General features: G+C 42.0%; 1 protein-coding gene across 2 annotated transcripts in view; it reads right to left on the bottom strand.

The window, feature by feature from the left end:
- The window catches only part of DNAH6 (dynein axonemal heavy chain 6), a 127,789-nt gene that overhangs the window by 55,236 nt on the left and 51,371 nt on the right, over positions 1-21,182 (bottom strand). For both annotated transcript variants that reach the window (XM_083718044.1, XM_083718045.1), the window contains 12 exons: positions 19,451-19,622; positions 16,634-16,780; positions 16,462-16,535; positions 12,725-12,879; positions 11,154-11,385; positions 9,081-9,233; positions 8,618-8,758; positions 7,653-7,895; positions 7,084-7,251; positions 5,884-6,119; positions 1,869-2,130; positions 628-751 (listed from right to left, as the gene is read on the bottom strand). In XM_083718044.1, the coding sequence (XP_083574170.1) occupies positions 628-751; positions 1,869-2,130; positions 5,884-6,119; positions 7,084-7,251; positions 7,653-7,895; positions 8,618-8,758; positions 9,081-9,233; positions 11,154-11,385; positions 12,725-12,879; positions 16,462-16,535; positions 16,634-16,780; positions 19,451-19,622 (2,107 nt within the window). The remainder of the gene's footprint in view (positions 1-627; positions 752-1,868; positions 2,131-5,883; positions 6,120-7,083; positions 7,252-7,652; positions 7,896-8,617; positions 8,759-9,080; positions 9,234-11,153; positions 11,386-12,724; positions 12,880-16,461; positions 16,536-16,633; positions 16,781-19,450; positions 19,623-21,182) is intronic.

Below are 21,182 nucleotides of genomic sequence, written 5' to 3'. Positions count from 1 at the left end.
AAGGAAAGATCTGCTTGGACAACAACTCCTCATATTTTATGTAATTCCTGTGTATGTGTTAGATTGTTACATAGCATGATCCGCCTTCTGGTGTATGAATAGTTTGCCATTGTCAAGTTTTGTGTAAATATTTGAAATAAAAACAAATTTATATATATAAAAGATGCCCTCATAAATGGATTTGTATGTTGGATAAAGAGAATGACAAACTTCGTGCATGTGAGAAATTTTAGATATACAAACAAGCTTACATTCTTAACATGTTTGTAGATCAGAGAGTCTTCTGGATGTCTAATTGCTGAAACACCAACAGGCATTCCTGACAACTAAGGCTGGAATCTGAACCCCACACATCTGGGAGTAAGCCTCAGTGAATTCAACAGGACTTACTTCTGGGTAGGCATGATTAGGAAGCAAGTTTTTAGCTCTTTGTTTTATTTTTTGTATTTTTTGATCTCCAACCTATTACTAGGCTCTGTGTACGGCTCCTAGATATCATTCAGCATCTTTGATTAGCACTGTAGACTCAATGAGTGTTTTTAGATTTAGTTAGCCACATACAGTGAAAAAGTATATCTGAAGCATTACTGTAACGTTATTTTCATGGTCTTTAAAACAGCCACTTACCAAGACCCTCTTTTTCTTCCAAACTTCTTTCATATTGGTCTTGCAATTCCTGAATTTGTTCTTCCACTTGCCTCAGTTTTTTTTGTTTATCACGAAGGGTAGCCAAAGTCGCATCAAGCTCTGCCTAATCGGTATTAAAAATGGATGCTTATCACTGCTGTGCCAAATGCGCTGCACAACGTGTTTTGTTCATACTATAAACTGATAGTGACTTCCTTGAGATCATGCAACACTTTCTAGGACTGAAATGGACTTTGAACATAGGCCTCAGATTTCCACATCCAACTCTTTTACCATTGGGCATTGGGCAGTATTGACCAAGGCAGCACCAGGAGTGCCAACTCGAGAGAGTCGAGGTGTCTTTGGCCCCCTCAGTATCTGTTGGCAGGGGGGCTGACCCCCTCAATATTGAGGGGGCAGAAGAGGCCGGATGTAGAGCAAGCTCCTCCTGAAAGTGAGAGAAGTGGAGCCGACGGAAATTGAAGCCGCGCTGTGCTGGGCTCAGCGCTTGGTCTCCTCCTGATGATTGGATGTCACCCATGTGACATCACATGTGTGCAAAACATGCTGGGCACATGACATCACCAGCATGTGGCATGTGTCACATGTATGATATAACAACATGCACCAGGCCCCCTCAATCTTGGGTGCAGCAGCAAAGTCTTGCGCCAAAACAGCAGCCTATAGATCCAGCCCTGCTGGTCAGGAGAAAAACCATACCAGGGGAAAAATGAGAGTGCACATTGTATCATCTGTTAAGTGTACTCAACAGCTTCAGCTCACACAAGGGCACACAGACATGAGCCCAACCTTGTCAGCTTGATCCAGGCAATAACATCTGGCAGGGTCTGGAGTTGTTGGTTGTGGCCTGAGGTTTTTAACAATCTTTTCCACCCATGAACACCCTTGTCCTCTTGGCCAGGATGCGTAGGGTGACGAGGGAAGAGGGGGAAATGAGAGAAAAGATATAAAAAATGCACTGCAAGCAATGAGCCTAGTGAGGAAAAGATGGCTTTCATAACCCAAGGTTTGGGAACAGGGAGTATCGCATCCCCATGGAGGAGTCAATCAGCAGGCTGGTTGTGGCTTCTGCTGGGCGGAAGGGATACTCCTAAATTATAAGCCATTGCCTCTAGCAAGAGAAATCTCTTCTCTTTAGCAAAATAGCTAGCCCCAGAAAAGACCAAGAAGTGCCAAGGTATTAAATAAAACACAGAAAATAACATTGAAAAAACAAGCACCTGTGCAGCATTTAACTTCTGCCTTTTTGGCTCCACAACCTTGACAATCCGAGAGTATAAATCCATAGCTCTCACCCACATACACATAGACTTGCATGCCTTTGACACTTTCTCTACTTTTTCTGGTACAAAATCGGGGTTGTTGATATATTTCTGAAGCTTAAGCAATACTTGACGGCCTATATTTTCTTTATCATATTCTAAAAGCCTTCTCAGGAAAGTGGAGTCTCCAAGAAGCTGTTTTGCTGTTGCCCAGTCAGGCCTGAAAGATTAAAAGAAGTGGTGGAATTTAGAAATATATACCCCAGAGAATATATTAACCAATGCAGTTTCATGTATTTTTGAAATTTCCATGCTCTATTACCAATGCTAGGATGAAATTTATACTTGATAAAAAAACTAACTGGCAGTTACATTTCCAAAGCACATTTCATTAACTTCAAGAAGAGAAGAAACTTAAAAGCACTGAGACAGGCTTTGGGAAGAAGATAGGAACAAAGGAAACAGCTTTGATGCCTCGTGCTGCCGCTAAAATTTTGTGATAATATGAATTCAAAGTCAAGTGGCACGTCTACGGATTTCATCTAATCCAGAGAGACACTTGCAGAACTGGCTGCCCAAGTTGCTGGTCCTCTACAGGAACGTGCCTTCTAGGTTGCTATTGTCAAAACTGTTAAATTATATAATGTCATGATCTTAGGTATGGGAACCAAGTTCAGCAAACTTAAGATTCAATCCTATGTACACTGGAGATGGAACTGAATTTAGTGAGACTTAATTCGGAGTATACATGCATAGGATTGTGCTATTAACAACAACAACAACAACAACAACAACATTATTATTTATACCTCGCCCATCTGGCTGGGCGGTTTCCAGCAAAATATATTGGATCCATCCCAATAACTAATAAAGCCATAAGCAGCACAAATCTAATCAAAGTTATCAGCGATCAACAAAGACTTGGAAGCTTCCATGGGGAGATCAATGATTCCAGCTGGTGGCAAAAACTGTATAGAGAGTTGAATTGATCTTCTTTAGGCAGAAATTTCCAAAGGATGGGGGCCACAACTAAAAAAGTTTGCTGCACTTCAATTATCACTGTAGTTAAAGGAGGAATACAGCGCAAACTGATCCCATTGCATGGTGTGTATCTAAGAAAAGGTGGTATCTAAGATATGCACCACCGGCTATTTATGCACGATACATATATAAAATATGCAGGACAGTCCTATGCACTCAGGAATAAGCTATGTTGTCCTTGTGGCTATTTTACAAGACTTATCATGCTATTATCCATAATCAACAGATAAGTATAGGGAAAGAGTGGGAAGGAAGTGGCTAAGGAGAAAGAAAGCAGTGACTGAGAAGCCATTTTGTTGTTGTTGTTGTTTAGTCGTGACCGACTCTTCGTGACCCCATGGACCAGAGCACGCCAGGCACTCCAGTCTTCCACTGCCTCCCACAGTTTGGTCAAACTCATGCTGGTAGCTTCGAGAACACAGTCCAACCATCTTGTCCTCTGTCATCCCCTTCTTCTTGTGCCCTCCATCTTTCCCAACATCAGGGTCTTTTCCAGGGAGTCTTCTCTTCTCATGAGGTGGCCAAAGTATTGGAGCCTCAGCTTCAGGATCTGTCCTTCCTGTGAGCACTCAGGGCTGATATCCTTCAGAATGGATAGGTTTGATCTTCTTGCAGTCCATGGGACTCTCAAGAGTCTCCTCCAGCACCATAATTCAAAAGCATCAATTCTTCGGCGATCAGCCTTCTTTATGGTCCAGCTCTCATTTCCAGATGGAAAGGCAAATGAACTTTGGACATCTCAGTACACCAGATACTTCCACAAGTCATTTTTGCTACCTTTGGATACTAGATGGCAGTGTTGCCCATTGTTGGGCCATCCTACTGGGATATACTTAGTGAGCAAAGCAGAGACAACTGTGGAGTCCATTGGAAACAATTTTCCCCAAAATAAAAGGCATGTAGAATTGTGAAAACCTAGATAACTTCATGGTGGCTGAGATGCCCACAGGATTCCATGATGATAAGCCAACATAGAGTACCCTTCACCCAGTCCTTCACCCAGTGTCCATCATGCACTTTCCTACCCAATTCCACACCATACAACAGTTCTGCACACTGTCAAGTACTAAGTGGTTCTTACAGGAGGCGTTGCAATGATCAAGACACGTGCTTCTGTGCTGGTATGATATTAGCATTCCCTTTTAGTCATTCTGAAACATCCAAGAGAGTCACACTTTGGAAAAACGTTATAAAGGGCAAACAAATTGACCTTTGAAAACTGGACTCTTTGTTCTTTCAAATATTATACCAATATTCACAGTGGCTTTCATTTGCTTTCTGATAAATGCACTTGATGTAACGCATCCTTAGATTCCTTTGGGATATTCATCAGTGGCTGACTTTGCCTGAAGCATATAACAGCATGATCAAACTCCCTAATAATTAGCTGATTTGGAGGAGAAAGTCGGAATTTGGCCCAAGCTCATCTAAACAGACGTGCTTTACCACAAGGGAGTTCTGACTATTCCCACACATCAAAACCACAATTATAGTTTGTCATGCCCAATTATATTTGAGTTCTTAATTTTTATCCCCCCAATGCTAATTAGTATCATTATCATTAGTATCATTAGTATCATGACACACACACACACACACACACAAACAAACACACACACACACGTCTCCTTCATAATGTTTGGCAGTATTTCTGAGATCAAGAACAGAATGAGAAGGAATGGAGAATGTTTGGCTGCTGCTGAAATACAGTGGTGCCTCGCAAGACGAAATTAATTCGTTCCGCAAGTCTTTTCGTCTTGCGAGTTTTTCGTCTTGCGAAGCACGGTTTCCCATAGGAATGCATTGAAAATCAATCAATGCGTTCCTATGGAAACCGCCTTCAGACCAGGTCTGGGGACAGTCTGTCCCCCGACCTCTTCTGAAGGCCGGCGGGGGGCGAAAGTCTTTGCTTCCCCTCCGCCTGCCTTCCCGGGACAGCGGAGACTTCTCCGCTGTCCCGGGCGATCTTAAAATGCTGGCGGGCGGCAGCGCCGCCGCCCGCCAGCATTTTAAAATCGCCCCGGGACAGCGGAGGACTTCTCCGCTGTCCCGGGGCGATTTTAAAGCCCCCGGGAAGGCAGGTGGGGGGGAGCAAAGACTTTCGCCCCCCGCCGGCCTTCAGAAGAGGTCCAGGACCTCTTCTGAAGGCCGGCGGGGGGGGAAGTCTTTGCTCCCCCCCACCTGCCTTCAAAAGCCATCCGGGATAGCGGAGAAACGCGCTGCGTTTCTCTGCTCTCCCGGGAAGGCAGGCAGGGGGGAGCAAAGACTTTCGCCCCCTGCCGGCCTTCAGAAGAGGTCCAGGACCTCTTCTGAAGGCCAGTGGGGGGCAAAAGTCTTTGCTCCCCCCTGCCTGCCTTCAAAAGCCGTCCGGGATAGCGGGAAGCGCTTCCCTGCTATCCCGGACCGCTTTTAAAATGCTGGCAGTGGGGAGCAAAGCCTTTCGGCCCCCGCCGGCCTTCCTGGACCTCTTCTGAAGGCCGGAGGGGGGGGAAAGGCTTTCCTCCCCACCGCCAGCATTTAAAAGAGGTCCCCGGAGATTTCCCTATGGGCTTTCTTCTTGCAAAGCAAGCCCATAGGGAAATTCGTCTTGCGAAGCAACTCACAAACGGAAAACCCTTTCGTCTTGCGGGTTTTTCGTCTTGCGAGGCATTCGTCTTGCGGGGCACCACTGTAACAATATCAAATCTGCTGCTCTTCACCTGTAACATTTTGTAATTCAAAATGGATACTCGTAACAGGATGCCATTGTGCTCTGGGTTTCCTCACTGTCTCAAGTACTGGCAAGAAACCTTGAAGCTTAAGGATACCACACATATGTGCTGCACTGCGGAGGGGAACATGACTCTCTGTTGGAAAGTGCTCTAGGAAATGAGCATCATTTCACATGAAATCAAACCTAAAAATCAAGAATGTGGGTGAGGCGCTAGCTTACTTTGCATTTAGAAGAATGCAGATAGCTTCCATTACTGTCATGACAAGATCAGGCGGCTTAGTGAAAACTCTGATTTCAGAAATATCTGCTTTATCTAAAGAGTCAAGAGCTTTGTTAGCCGCGTCCAGAGCTGGAAGAGCCTCATCCAAATCGCGCTGAGCGTCATCAGCTATTGCCTGAGTTTCCTCCGCTTTTACTTTCGCAACAGCTTCGTCTTCTTGAACGACACGCCGAACCTGGGAGCGGGGATAGCCAAAGACATCTTTACCAAATGAATAACAGCTATTAAAAATGTAAACATTTTCCTTACTCTAATATTTGGTTTTCCTTGTTCAAAATATAAGGAAACAAAATAGAAACGCAATGTGTGGTAAGATTGTAAAATACAATGCAATTCTGTGATTTCTTCTTCTTTTTAAGTCACCAATGGAGGTTGTACTGCCTTTGAGATCTTCCTGTTCTAAAACAATCAACACTCCTAGCAGCACTGCTCTGAGTGGTTTGAATAGATGTACTTTATCAGAACAAAAAGGGCAATAGACCATGCTTCAGTCCTGAACTCACTTACTGGGGAGAAAGCTACACTGAACTCAGCAAAGCTTACTTCTGAGTAAAGATGCTTACGGTTGTACTATCCCTTGCCTTTTCAGTTAAGTGAGAGTTCAAAGAACCATGACCAGCATTAAGTCATGTGGAACATTGATCTAACACGGGGTAGCGGACACGGTGTCCTCCGTATCTTGTTGGATTAAAACTCCCATCAGCTAGCATGTCCAGTTATTGAAGATGATGGTAGTTGGGGGTCCAACATCACCTAGAGCAGGCATGGCTGAACTTGGTCCTCCAGCTGTTTTGGGACTACAACTCCCATCATCCCTAGCTAACAGGACCAGCGGTCAGGGATGATGGGAACTGTAGTCCCAAAACAGCTGGAGGACCAAGTTCGGCCATGCCTGACCTAGAGGGACCCATCTTAGCTACCCATGGTCTAACAGTCAGTACTTTGCATGCCACCCCCAGCACTTTTCATCCTTTCTCATTATAGGGGGACTACTGAATTCTTAAGTTAGTTGCACCATCTAGGAAACACTAAGCAGTAAAAATACAGTCTGTTTCAAGGGCACACCACTGCTAAAGATATGATAAACATAAAGAATAACATATGTATGTACATAACGAAGAACAGATAGTACTTTGCACCTGATCAGCATTTTCTTGATCCACTGCTAACTTTTCCATCAGTGCCTCAACATCCACAGATTTCTCCTTGAGGACTGGCTCCAAAGCTGATAGGTCTAATTTCATTTTATCAACAAGTACGTTTGTCTCTAATAGTTTCGTTAAGCCATTCTTCACACGATCCCGAGCCTGAGAAATAATTCAGAAGATCATAAAGAGCTAGGATATATATTTTTTTAATGGCTATTTATCTCAGCTGACGTCACCGGATACAAATGCCTATATGTAAAACAACTGCACTGCAGTCTCTTGTCACTTGTGGGTAGCTTCACTAAGATCACTGGCACTGTATAATTTTAAGTCCTTTTAGTGCGAGTGGATGATAGAGGAAATTAACAAGAAATCTCAGAACTTGGATTTCTCATGAAGTCATACACCATCTAGGCCCAGGGTGAAAAAAAGAAAATGCTAAAGGCATTTCTTATAAGGGAAAAAAGGACCCAACAACATGTATGCTATTTTTACGAGAGAAGTAAAATAACATTAAAGGGAAAGAAGGCATAGATTCTCACTAATAAAATTCAACCTACTGAAACAAGCTGCTTCCTTTTTTCGCCCAGCATGGTTAAATAAAGGTTGATTAACTCTAAGTAGGAAGTGGGCGTTGTGTAGTAGCGCCGTCGGAGCTCAGCATAGTACTGCTCTGCCATCTCTGTCACACTCATGTGAATGTCTACGCACATTCTGGAAAGTTTTTCTTTCATGCGTTCACTTCCAAGGTCAATGTGCAGGAAAAAAGTCCTTGATACAGAATTAAGTGCTTCTCTGGGCCACTGAAAAAAAAAGATAAAAAGATTACCGAGATAATCTTACGCCAGTTATACATTCAGTGCCTCCAGCATTTTCCATCAGGGTTTTTGTGGTGTTTCTCTCCCCGCCCCACTCCCCAAAATGACTGCGATATTAGAAGTGCTTAACATTCTAGCAGCTTTGAACAGAGCTGAGGCTGAAAGACTGTGTGGGCGCCAGGAGACAGAGTTGCAAGCTAGCACAACATGTAAGACAATAGAACAACATGTTTACTGTTCATATTACATGAAAATTAAAGTGTGTGCCTTACTTACTGTTTCCATGCTTTTTGGTGTGTGGGTTAATTTCTGTCATGCCTCTTTTAAACCAAAACCTTTTCTATTCTAGAATTCGGATCACATTTCAAACCCTCTACATTCATTTATCTTGTTGCTGCCTTTCAGTGGGTAGGTCACTTGGTCTGACATTCAGTCTGATCGTTTCCACATTGGCTATGAGAGTTGAGGTTAAATCCCACTAGTGAATTTATGACTGAAAGTTGAGGTTCAAACCAGGGGTTTCCTGATTTGTAGCTCTGTCTCTTAACTAATAGGCTCAGACTCAGGACTACAACTTCGAGTGGAACTGAAATTTTGCGGAGGTCGTTGTTGAAGGAAAACATTTCAATAGAACGGAACAAGCCATTTCAATCAAATATAATAATTATGCATCAGCTGGACTTCTCAACAAAACTGAAATTAGTTACCTGCACAAACCAATCAATAGTGCAGCAATTCACAAGTGATGGAAACATTCGACAGCGTGCTCGAAAAGCGTCTCCTACAGGGCTCATGCACAGAACAATATGTAGCTTCTGGCGAACTCGATTAATGAAGAACTGAAATACCTGAGAAAAGGCAGTCATGAATGTTAATTCAAGGATAAGAAGTAAGCACAGCAGTAATTAGGTTGTTAGCACAAATAAAACTGAGGACACTCATAAACTGTAAAAAGCTGTAGGTTGGGTTACTTTATGGGCTATTTCCATATCTAACCCATGAGTTTAATCTCTGATACAGGATGAGAACAGCAGCAACAGGAAAATGTCCTCTTCTTTTTGTAGCTGAAAATTACAGATGTAAGAATATGTAGTTATTTAAATATTGTCGCTGTCCCCTCCAAAAAAGTTAATATAATGCATTTAAGGTAGTATTTATAATGCGTCCTACCTCATCTCTGTTGCCCTCTGGTATACCAGCTTCTTTTGCTTTGGGTCGGGTAGCTGCCATAACAAACTCCAGCTCGTCTTTTTCAAACAGATTAGGCACCTCTCCAGAATTCAAAATGTTGTTTATATCTTCAAGAAATTCCTCTACAACAATCTACAGATTTTGTAAATATTGGTTTTGAAGAAAAGGTGTTGCAGAGTTAAAAACAGCAACTCTGCCATCAGAAAATAAAAGTATCAGCAAATCACTTAAAAAAACCAACCTAAAATTAGAATATAAGAAGAGTCTGTCCTGAATATTTTAATGTTCAGTTTCACTGGATGACCCCACGTTCAAGTATTATGAGGCAACGAAGAAGTATACTTGTTGGTCCACTTTCTACACCTCATTTTATATACCTCCTCTTACTCTCCCCACCTTTCTTCCCCTAAATTAAAAAGCTCCAGATGCTATAATCTTTTCTCATAGGGGAGTTGCTCCATGCCAGTGATCATTTTGGCTGGCTTTTTCCTGCATCTTTTCCAATTAGTATCATCTCCACTTTGCTGCTGGGAGTGCACAGGACCCTGACTAACAAGTCAATCAAAACTGGGCCTGGAATGCAGTGGGTTGAAGTGCAGTGGCAGATCCACTGCTGCATTCAAAGGCCGGCCTGCTAGCTCACACTGAGTTGGACAGGTTGGGGGAAAGGGTTTTTTGCGGCAAAGGGAAGTTATTCAAAAACTGTGATATGCTAGTTCTAGGCTGGTGAAGTTGGGAGCTCCAAGGACGAGGTCTCTAAGCAGATCAGAGAGGCTTTGTTTGGGTACACAGTGCATTCAAAGATGGCAGCTCTGTGCCTTATTTGGGGCTTTCCCAGTAGTTACTGCCTGCTGGAGAACCACCACCAGCTTTCCACAGGATTGCACAATGTTGGGGCCTGCACTGTGGATTTTCACATCCGTTTCCATATATCCCATGATTTTTCTATAACCAAGCCTGTTTTCCATTTGAGCTGCTACTGAACTTTTGACTTAAATGGTACCCAGAGTTCCTCAAATCTGGGTAGTCCCTGCAATGAGCTTTTCACAGCCTGAACAATCTCTCAAGGTGCCATATCTAATTAACAACCGCTTTGTGATATCTATCACCTGTAAATATTGAAGGAAGGAAACCTGAACTAATTTAGTGTCGCCAGTCTCATGCTGGGGGATGCTCTTAGACCAGCAGAGATTTAGCAGGCATTTCATGAAGAGCTTCTGAGGCCAAATTCCCTACATGGGAATTTAAACTTTCTTGATTAGCAAGTCATTTTTATGATCATTCTGTGGTTTTATTACTACGCTGTCAAACAGGGCAATCCTATTCACATGTACAAAGAACCAAGTCCTATTGTGGAATTCAACATCACACTTCTATACTAGTGTTCTGTCTGAGAAATCATATCAGCTTGCCAGATGGCATGATCCCCCCCCCTTCCCTCACACATACATTGCTCTGGGGGTTCTCCTGACTTGCCGACCCAATTTAGTGGGGTTGCGGGGGGAGGAGAGGTAAGAAGCCCCGTTGCACCGGTGAAAGCTGTCGCACAGGGCTTCTGCTGATGGGCTTGTTAGGTGAATCCTGCCCACAGAACCTTAATCCCACATCCTTCCAACACCCAGTACTAAGGGTGAAAATTCCCTTAATTATTATGTGGCAGTCACTGATCATTTCTGGCTCCTGCTGTTCCTCCTGCCAACCTCCTTTCTGGCTCCTGCTGTTCATCTAAGGCTCACAAGGCAGCTTAGTTAATAAAGAAATAAGAGCCAGCAAAACCCACTAATAAACATAATAAAATTGTATGCAAACATTTTAGCAATCAAAAATGTTGTAAAGCATTTTAATAAAAAGCTTCAGATATCTTCCTTAAAAATGTTTCCTGTTTCTATGAGTTATTTGACCTTTAGTTATTTTATGAAGCTTATTATTCCCTTTCTGAATCATTTTGGTTGTATAAACAACACTGTATAAATCAGGTAGCATTTTATTACCCAGATAAGATTTTAGCAGCAAGCACAAAGTAAATTTGATTTTTATTTCAGCTGTTCATACCTGAGTGTCCGTGAAAAGGAAAACCATATCTTTGTCTTCCACCCCTGCCATTTTATATAGCTTCCTAAGGTCATCATGAAAAGTGTCGTAATTATAACCACGGCTTAGTTCTATTTGAAAGCATTTGTAGCCACATATGTGAGAGGCGAGTCTAGTTAGAGACTGCTTGCCCGTGCCTCCAACTCCAACAAGAAGGGCATTTCCTCTTTCCTGGCGAATCATTCGAGCAATTCTGTGGGGGAAATTGAACATAAATTCAATGCAATAAATTAGCATTCATATGAGCAAGAGATATAAGCAAGAAGCCTTTTCTCACTACCCTCCTCATTTACTGCCATCTCACTAAAGCAGCACAGCAGTGTAAAAGGTTTCTTTCATTCTGGAAATCCACATTCATGCCTACGAGAAGGAGGGCCTCCAGCAATAAAGGGTTTTCCCTTTGCCATTCTGAACTTAAGCAATGGGCTCATTATACTCAGTCACACCGACATTTCTATCTATGTTTTAGAGACGCAAACGGCATACGTACTTCATGCCCACCGGGACAATTCCCAGATCTACACACTAAACCAGAACTCCTTGCTGAGGAGGAGCCCATTGTGCAGGTAAACTCCAGCCCAAGGAGGTGGCAATGCCCTTCTCTTGAAAACTCCAGCACAGAAGTCATTGTATGACCACATCTTCTCCTGCTGCATTGCAGCCAATGAATCCGAAAACAGAATGCACCCTTTCAGATGAACAGCCTCCTTTCATGGAAGGTAAAGTTAGCAACTACAGTGGTACCTTGGGTTACATACGCTTCAGGTTACAGATTCTGCTAACCCAGAAATAGTACCTCGGGTTAAGAACTTTGCTTCAGGATGAGAACAGAAATCGTGCTCCGGCAGCAGCGGGAGGCCCTATTAGCTAAAGTGGTGCTTCAGGTTAAGAACAGTTTCAGGTTAATAATGGACCTCCGGAACGAATTAAGTACTTAACCCGATGTACCACTGTATTTAAGGCTCAGTCTTAACCTGCCACTGAAATAACCCCTGAGGTCTGCTCTTATGAAGTCCCCAACCTAAGCCCTTTGTGGAGCTGTCCAGGGAGGGTACCACTGAAGCCGTCCTCTGACTTGGCTTGCCACTGCTGAAGCACAAACCTCATTACAGCCAACCACACCCTGGGCCCTCCTAGTCCCTCTCAGTATCAAGAAAGTATAACAAGCGAATAGAAACAGAACCTATTCAGCTGACGCTGACACAAACCCCACATGTACACTATAAAAAGGAATATGTTTCGGCACACCACTCCTCCTCTCCTTCTTCCCCAACCTTATACTGTACTCAACACTAATGTCCCAAAACAAATGTAACTGTTCTGTAGAAAAGACTTTACAACTTGAAATAAGAGACATACTTTTGTAAACCAAGAAAATCTTCAATAAAAACTGTTTTTTAAAAATAAAGCAAGGAACCTATTTACAGAAATGTACTTTACACTTTATATGGGCATGTTGTCATTAGTTTATTAATACAGTATTAACTCATTTATATTATTGATATTTGGTTAATGGCAGTGTAATTATTTACCTTGAAACATGCTCTATAGCATCTTGGAAGAATACCAGTTTGGTTTCCTTAGCGTTGGTTATATTATAATCATCCAGATAGTCTTGCAGAACCCCCATAATCTTTTCTAGGTCAGTTAGCTCTTCATAAATGCGTTCAGCTTTCTCAACTCCAATCTAAAATGAACAGAAAAGGAAAATAAGATTGTGATTAAAAGGAATGAAAATATAATGCTACCCCAGCAAATGCTGACTGCAAAAAAGCATAGCTTAATGGTGATAGAAGTGAGTCAAAGTCAATAGAAATGTGAGCCAATTAATTATGTGAAATTTTTACAGACTCTTGGGAAATCATTACTTCTCATGTTGGGCATATGTGTGAATATTACAAATTAGGGAGACAATCCTTTCATCTGTGAGTTCATCAAGCTCATGTGAGAGGAGATCCCAATCAGCCATGCTTGGGAACAACAGATCACACCAGCCATTTGTTTTATTGAACCATTCCATTCCTTCCTAGGCCAGTTATTTATGCTCCTTGGCACATGCTATTTGTACACAGGACCTGAAGAGGAAAGTGAAAGCTAGATGCATATGAGCTTCACACTGAAAGTCATAATTTGTGTATTTCACCTTCCAGCCACAAGAGTAAGATAATAAAGGTAAAGGTACCCCTGACCATTAGGTCCAGTCGCAGATGACTCTGGGGTTGCGCACTCATCTTGCTCTATAGCCTGAGGGAGCCAGCATTTGTCCGCAGACAGCTTCTGAGTCATGTGGCCAGCAGGACTAAGCCGCTTCTGGTGAACCAGAGCAGCGCACGGAAAAGCAGTTTACCTTCCCGCCGGAGCGGTACCTATTTATCTACTTGCACTTTGACGTGCTTTCGAACTGCTATAGAGTGCTTATTGGCCAGCTAATGAGAAAGGAAAGAGGGCTCGTTTACTGTGCAGCAGTGACCACCTGGGAATGGATCATGTCCAATGGTTTTTAGGCTACCAGATATTCAATTACCTGATCTACCTGCAATCATATTATTTAAATTTAGCCCAATATAATATTTTCCTCCGGATGCTAGTAATCCCCCCCTCAATATATATATATATCAGCTATATTTCTAGTTCTAACCTGAGATCCATTTACTGTAATCAGTAAATTCTATTGTTTATAGCCAATGACCATCATAATACGAGAACAAATCACAGAGCTACAAAACAAAAGACATTGCATGCACCAGACCAGGACAAATCTACAACGTCCCAAAGTTAGGAACGTTCCTTCTAGTCAGCATCCCTAGAGTCTAGCACTTGCACTATCCAGAAAGGCTGCCCTTTTCTGACCATACAAAGAGAATGTTAAATATAATTGAAAATGTGTATTGTCTTCCTTGTGAGGAATATCTGTATGATGGCTGCTTTTCTAAGCAATCCTCCTGGAGAGTTTACTGAGAATCATCTCCACTCCTTTGAATGACTAAAAGAAATAGACACGGGGTGTGAATATGTACAATTTTTCTGGCAAAGGGTTTTAAGGAGATAACAGAAATCACTGGGTTAAAGCTAACCGAAAGTCCAGAGGTAGCATTATTCTCAATTTACGATGGGGTGGAAGGTTCACAGGCTATGAAGGACTTGCTCACAAATTTATTGACGGCTGCACGAGTTATTATAGCTATGAAGTGGAAGGGGCAAGGCAAATATAAAATGGAAGAGTGGTATAAAGAGGTGAGGGGTATAGCTATTAATGATAAATTAACATGTGCTATTAAGGTAAGATGGGGAACATGCAGGAGAAATTATTTTGAGGAGACACAGAAGGTGTTTGTAGGATTTGTACTGTTAAAATGGAAAGGAGTCAAACCATCGCAAGAGGTGTTGAAATTTTGGAAGGTTGAATAGTTAGAACGGAATGGTCTTGGGGGTGGGGTGCACATTTTAATTGTAATTTATTTACTGTTATTACTTTGTTTTTTAAAAAAATAAAAATAAAAGAAATCAACACTATCCATCCATTCATATTATTTATCATCCTTTCTACAATTTATGATTGAAATCACCTGCCACTGAGCAGTTTTCTTCCATCAAACCTCAGTTGGAGGAAATACAGTTTCACGAACACAAACCATATTTATGTAGGTAAATATCTGGTAATTAGAAGTACTGAGGTTTATCTCTCAAGGCTGCAGATATTGCTCTAGGAAAGATTCCAATGCAAAGAAGCAAGAAACCCCCAACATGCTCCTTCCATATGCCTCTGCCACTGCCATCTGGTGACCAGCTGTTTGTTTTCTGCATTGATTTGATCTGTCAGCTCTGAAGTTGGTTCAGAACCTATTGCTGAATGTGACAGCTCCTTTTAATTTAATGGACATTTCACATCTGAGAAAACTCCATCTCCATAGCACAGATAACATTCAAGTGACTAATGTTTCTTATGAAAAATTATCGGGCAGTCCTAGCAGCCTCCACTATTTATTTATGAGTGATATCTCAGCCCCAAAACTGCTGCTGGAGGTCTAGGAATGAGGCCAGCTGAGATGTCTGTGGCCAGCAGCAGACACACTCACTCCAGAAGCTGACAGAAGAAATAGACTATTCAAATAAATATCAGATGTCAAGCTGGCTGGCTATTTTTTTCACACTATTCAGTTAACTGATGGCAACATTCTTGGTGCTGCTCATGTTCAAGAATTATTTGCAAGTTGTTTCCAAGGCCTCACAATACTAGTTTTTCTGAGACTCCATGGCCACCTCATGAGAAGAGAAGACTCCCTGGAAAAGACCCTGATGTTGGGAAAGATGGAGGGGACAAGGAGAAGGGGGCGACAGAGGATGAGATGGTTGGACAGTGTTCTCGAAGATACAAACATGAGTTTGACCAAACTGCGGGAGGCAGTGGAAGACAGGAGGGCCTGGCGTGCTCTGGTCCATGGGGTCACGAAGAGTTGGACACGACTAAACAATAACAATATAAGAAAGATGTTGTTGGCATCCATCTGTCTCAAGAGAGAATGGAGTGCGCCTCCAGGGATGAAGTCAAACCATTGCGTTAGTAGCACTGAAGTGACCTCCCCAGGGTGCAAGCCTGGGCAGGATGTATAGAGCAGTGTTTCCCAACCTTTGGTCTCTAGCTGTTTTCGGACTACATTTCCCACCATCCCTGACCACTGGTACTGCTAGCTAGGGATGATGGGAGTTGTAGTTCAAAAGCAGCTGGAGACCCAAGGTTGAGAAACACTGGTATGGAGGCCTGGGCTGCCCAGATGACAAGACCCCCCTCTCGACTTCGCTGATATAGCCCAAGGGAAAGCAGAGCAATATGTTTGGCACCAGCCTGGCTGCAAGAGTTGCTGGAAGGAGGTGTACAAGGCGCCATCCAACCATCTTAGTGACTCCAACCATCTTAGTGACTCCACTCCAGATTTGTGTAGGTTTTACTTCTTATCCTTTTCTCCTCCCAAAGATTTCCTGCAAGCCAGTGGAGGAAATGCTTCATGTGCATCCAAGACGGGGAAAAAATGTTTTAATTCTTAGCAGTTTTTATCACATCGCACTATAATTTTTTTTACTTTTATCAATCTGGCCTAAGAACCGCACTAAATCTCACCGTAAAAATACCACCTAAATTCACAGTGTTTCTACAGCAGAGTGCATTTACTTTACAGGTCACATTGTACCTCAAAAACAAGAGCCCAATTTTATAGAAGTCAAATCATAAAGGCATCATTCTATCCAGTTTTATTTTCTACGGATTCCTCACCTTTATGTAGTCACCAAATAAGATGGGTTTAGACACAAATGAGTCTGGATCAATAGAGACTCCAAAATATTTGCCTACAATGTAAAACAGGTGGGTTAAATTCATGTTAATTGTGTGAGAATGAAGTATGCAGATTAAATATAATATCTACTAGTACAGTAAGAATCCTTACTGGCCATGTCAGATAACATGGAATAAAAATATTGTTTATCTTCGCTACAGATGAGACGGTCATGGAAAACTCTTTGGGACTCGTGACAGAACAGCCTGAATATCTGTGCCTGGTCTCGAACTGACATGGGGCTGCATTGCAACATGCCTGCAATAGAAAAATACATTAAAAATGTGATAATATATGTAAAAAAAAAAGACTTGAAAAAATCCTTTTAAAGCAAATTTAAAATCAATACTTAAGCATGCTTGCAGAAGATTTGTTGGGTTTTAAAACTGTTAGTGACAGCTTTTGATGTCCAATTAACACACATGTGTTCATCATTTATTGGTTGCAGCATCAAACTGCAGCTTGGTTTTATCCTTGAGTCACTCTAAATTAATCACCACAACAGAACAACATATGGTTGCAGGGGGGAGTCTAGTGATGTTGGATAATTTTGATGAAAACAGAAAAGGGAGTGGAAATTGCCAGTACAGTTGTACCTCCTTTGGCTTCCAGGATCCGTTCCGGAGCCCCGGACGCTCGACAAAAGGGATGCTTGACAAAGCGCCGCTCTGCGCATGCGCGATTTAGTGCTTCTGCATGTGCAGCAAACCTGGAAGTAACCCGTTCCGGTACTTCTGGGTTTGCCACGGACGTTCGGCGAAATGGACCCTAAATGGGGTGGACTCAAAACGTGGTACGACTGTACTTGCTTATTAGTCCCCTCTCCTGTAAGATGTAAAAAGGGTAATACTCTCTAAAATCTTAGTTTTGTGTGGGATATCACTGGGGAGTATCAGCAAAGATACTTGAAGATTTGCAAAATCTGCTTATAAACTGCATGAAATGGGAAAAAAACCCAAAGTTATTGGGTGGGGGGGTTGTGGCTAAAAATAGTTAAGAAATTGACTATCCTTCTCATCCATTAAAGGATATTTCAAGGCAGCAACATTAATGTATTTAAAAGCCTGGTTTCGGTCTGCTGAGTAAGATACATAAAATCATTATATAGCGAGACATTACAATGATCACCTATAAAAATAATTGGGAGAGAGAGCTGGGTTGTCAAATTCCAATAGATGTTTAAAACTGGATTTGGAATAACATCCCCAAGCAGAAAGTCAGCACAAATTTGAAGATAATTTTTGCAAATTCTCCAATAGTATTTAGCCCCTGCAAGTTTAAACCATATTTATAGTAATGTTTGTAATACATGTTGGAGATGACAGACAATAAATATAGATAAGGTCCACATTTTCCAGTTTTGTCTCAGAATAAGGAATTTTTGGGTAGAAATAATAAATGAGATTGAATTTATAACAGGTTGTATTTAAGCTCTTGTAAGACCCTTTGATAGGGACGCAGGTGGCGCTGTGGGTTAAAGCCTCAGCGCCTAGGACTTGCCGATCGAAAGGTTGGCGGTTCGAATCCCTGCGGCGGGGTGCGCTCCCGCTGCTCGGTCCCAGCGCCTGCCAACCTAGCAGTTCGAAAGCACCTCCGGGTGCAAGTAGATAAATAGGGACCGCTTACCAGCGGGAAGGTAAACGGCGTTTCCGTGTGCAGCTCTGGCTCGCCAGATGCAGCTTTGTCACGCTGGCCACGTGACCCGGAAGTGTCTCCGGACAGCGCTGGCCCCTGGCCTCTTAAGTGAGATGGGCGCACAACCCCAGAGTCTGTCAAGACTGGCCCGTACGGGCAGGGGTACCTTTACCTTTACCTTTAAGACCCTTTGATTGTACTCAGTGTGATCTGAAGATATAGAACTGTACTGCATCTTTTAACTGCTGGAATGTTGATCTCTGCAAAGTTACCGTATTTTTCGCCCTATGGGGCGCACTGGCCCAAAGGATGCACTTTTTTGGGGGGGGGAATAAAGGGGGAAAATTTTTATTCCCCCCCCCCAGCCCCAAAGAGCAAAGAAGCCATGACAGCGAGCGGGATGGATCCCGCTTGCTGTCCTGGCTTCGTTTTTAGCCTTGGGGCTGGGGGTCCGGGAGCGAAGGCGAGGTTGCGCAGCCTTGCCATCGCTCTCGGAGCTTGCGGGGCTGGGGGGATAGCTTCCTGAAGCCTGGAGAGCGAGAGGGGTCGGTGCGCACCGACCCCTCTCGCTCTCTAGGAGTCAGTGAAAGCCTGTATTCACCCCATAGGACGCACACATATTTCCTCTTCATTTTTGGAGGGGGGAAAGTGCGTCCTATTGGGCAAAAAATACGGTAAATAAAATAAGAACTCCAACTGATGAATAATAGATTATGAAATTATGGGGGATGGTAAGCATGCTCAAACGAACTAATAGGGTAAGGGTTAGAGAGGGGTGACAATATTGGCATACTTATTATGTACTGGAGTAAAAGGCTCAACATAATGCACAACCCTACGCACTTACTTTGTTGTAATACAAGTTATTTTGTTTCGTTTTGCAGTATGTGATGTACATTATGCACAATTATGATAAACAAAATAACCTTTTGATTTTTAAAAAGGAAAGAAAAGAAAGCACATGGTGTTGAGTTAACAGCACAGCTTTACTTTTACAATTTTATTTTTACGCAGTATTGCATTGGCTGTCTTCTTCTATTTCAGTACAAGTCTATACTGCTACCTCTAACTTTTCTCTATTCTCTTGAAATGAACTTTCAAAAATTCACAGTAACTCTAGAGGAATGCAATGCACTGCTTTTTCACAGCAATATGCCAAGAATAAAGTTATTTAAAGGTAAAATATAGCATGCTAACATTAGACAGTACAGAAAAATTACTAGGGAAAATAATTATTGACAATGTGAGCACAAAACTGGTACAGAGATTGTGCCAAGTGGAAATACACCTTACCTTGCACACATTTTGACAAATCACGTAAATTAAACACATAATGGGATTTTGCTGGTGTTGGAAGGAGATCAATGCTCATTCTTTGATATATTTCAACAGCAGCCTCCACTATACTTTTTGCACTCTGCCTTACTGTTGTAGAGAAGTCAGCCAAAAATCCTTTTAAAATAGCCTAGTACGAGGAAAAACAACAAAACAAAACTTAAGCTCAAAATGTAATTAAAGTTCTCTCTTTTATTCTACTCAAGCCAGCTGTGATTTCAATGTTTCTCTTAAAAAGTGGAACTACATCTTTTTATATTAACAGAAAAGCACATCCTGTATTTCTTTCAGGCATTTGCTAGTCCAACTATTGATCTATTATTGTGTTTGAGTGCCAGTTCACGTATTCAGTTTTCTCCATTCATCCCAGTGAGAAACTTCCATGTGTGCAAACAAATCCATCAGCATGAATGGTGAAATGTGAACAAGCAATACTGCTAATGGGTTTATCGTGTTCAGGTGCAATTTTCAATGGCAAAGATTTCATGGTAAGCTCAGTAGGTAGGGCAGGGATATTTGCAGTTGGTTTGCTCTGATGCTTTTTAAACAACTTGCTTTATTGTGAAGACACAGAAAAGGGTGATGGCACCAAGCAATATTAGACAGAAGTATGCAGACCATTTACTGTGTCAAGCAAATGCTGAATATAACAATGTATTTCAGCCTTATTTAGGAGAATCTCTCTCAAAAAAGAAAGAAAGAAAGAAAGAAAGAAAGAAAGAAAGAAAGAAAGAAAGAGCCAGTCTACATCAAAGATAGTCATGGCTAGCTCAAAGTTATGTAGCTACATCAAATATTTTAAAGGCCTTTTCATTATCAGTATCATTTCAGAAGCAGGAAAAAACCACAGATTTTAGCCTGAAGTTCATTGGGGTGATTAATACTTGCTTCAATTTGCATCAGTCCCCACCTTCAGCCCCACACCCATAGGTGTGGCTGTGAGTGAGAAAGAGGGCATTTACTTACTTACTTACAGTTTAATGCCAAAATAGGCTTCTAAGCAGTTTACAAAGTATAAAAAACCAACTTACACAAACAATTACAATATACAGATCCATAATTCAAAAGCTCACTAATACAGTGCTATGACCCTCATGGTCCTTTCCAGCTCTACAGTTGATTCTATGATTAAAGAAATGCATCAATTAAAAACAGGATCATGTGGAGTTTTTAGAGAGTGTCGTGGGTACTACCCACTTCTTTTTGCTTATCTACCACAACAATAGATCCTCTTAGATTTTTAGCATGATGACAAAACCACTAACAAACCACAGGAATATGGATGAGAGGTGGTGTATGATAAGATGGTAGTTCTGAGGGGGGCCCTCAGGAAAAAAAAATTGAGGATCTATAATGATTCATATCTCACAACCCTGGTTTTGTACCAGTGCTAGAAAACACCATTCTGTGATTTTTATGGTTCAGCCAAGAGAGATGCCATACATGATTTGAAGATGGTTATAAGGATGGGGAAGTCTAGGGGGGAAATTATGGAATTTCAAGAGAATCCATCTAACTGGATACAGCGAGTGTGTCCATGTGCACATATACACATTCTCTCTCCTGCAGCACCCCACTTGCTCATCTGGTATCCACAGACTTGGTCTAAAGTGCACTGATATTTAAAGGTATCAGGACTCTGCATTCAGTGACAATCTTCAATAATGTGCATAAATGTGTATCAAAAACT

This window comes from Podarcis gaigeae (assembly GCF_964106915.1).
Source record: "Podarcis gaigeae genome assembly, chromosome: 17".
Classification (NCBI taxonomy): domain Eukaryota; kingdom Metazoa; phylum Chordata; class Lepidosauria; order Squamata; family Lacertidae; genus Podarcis; species Podarcis gaigeae.
The sequence above is the reverse complement of the archived record's forward strand: the minus strand, read 5'-3'. Positions and strand labels throughout refer to the sequence as shown.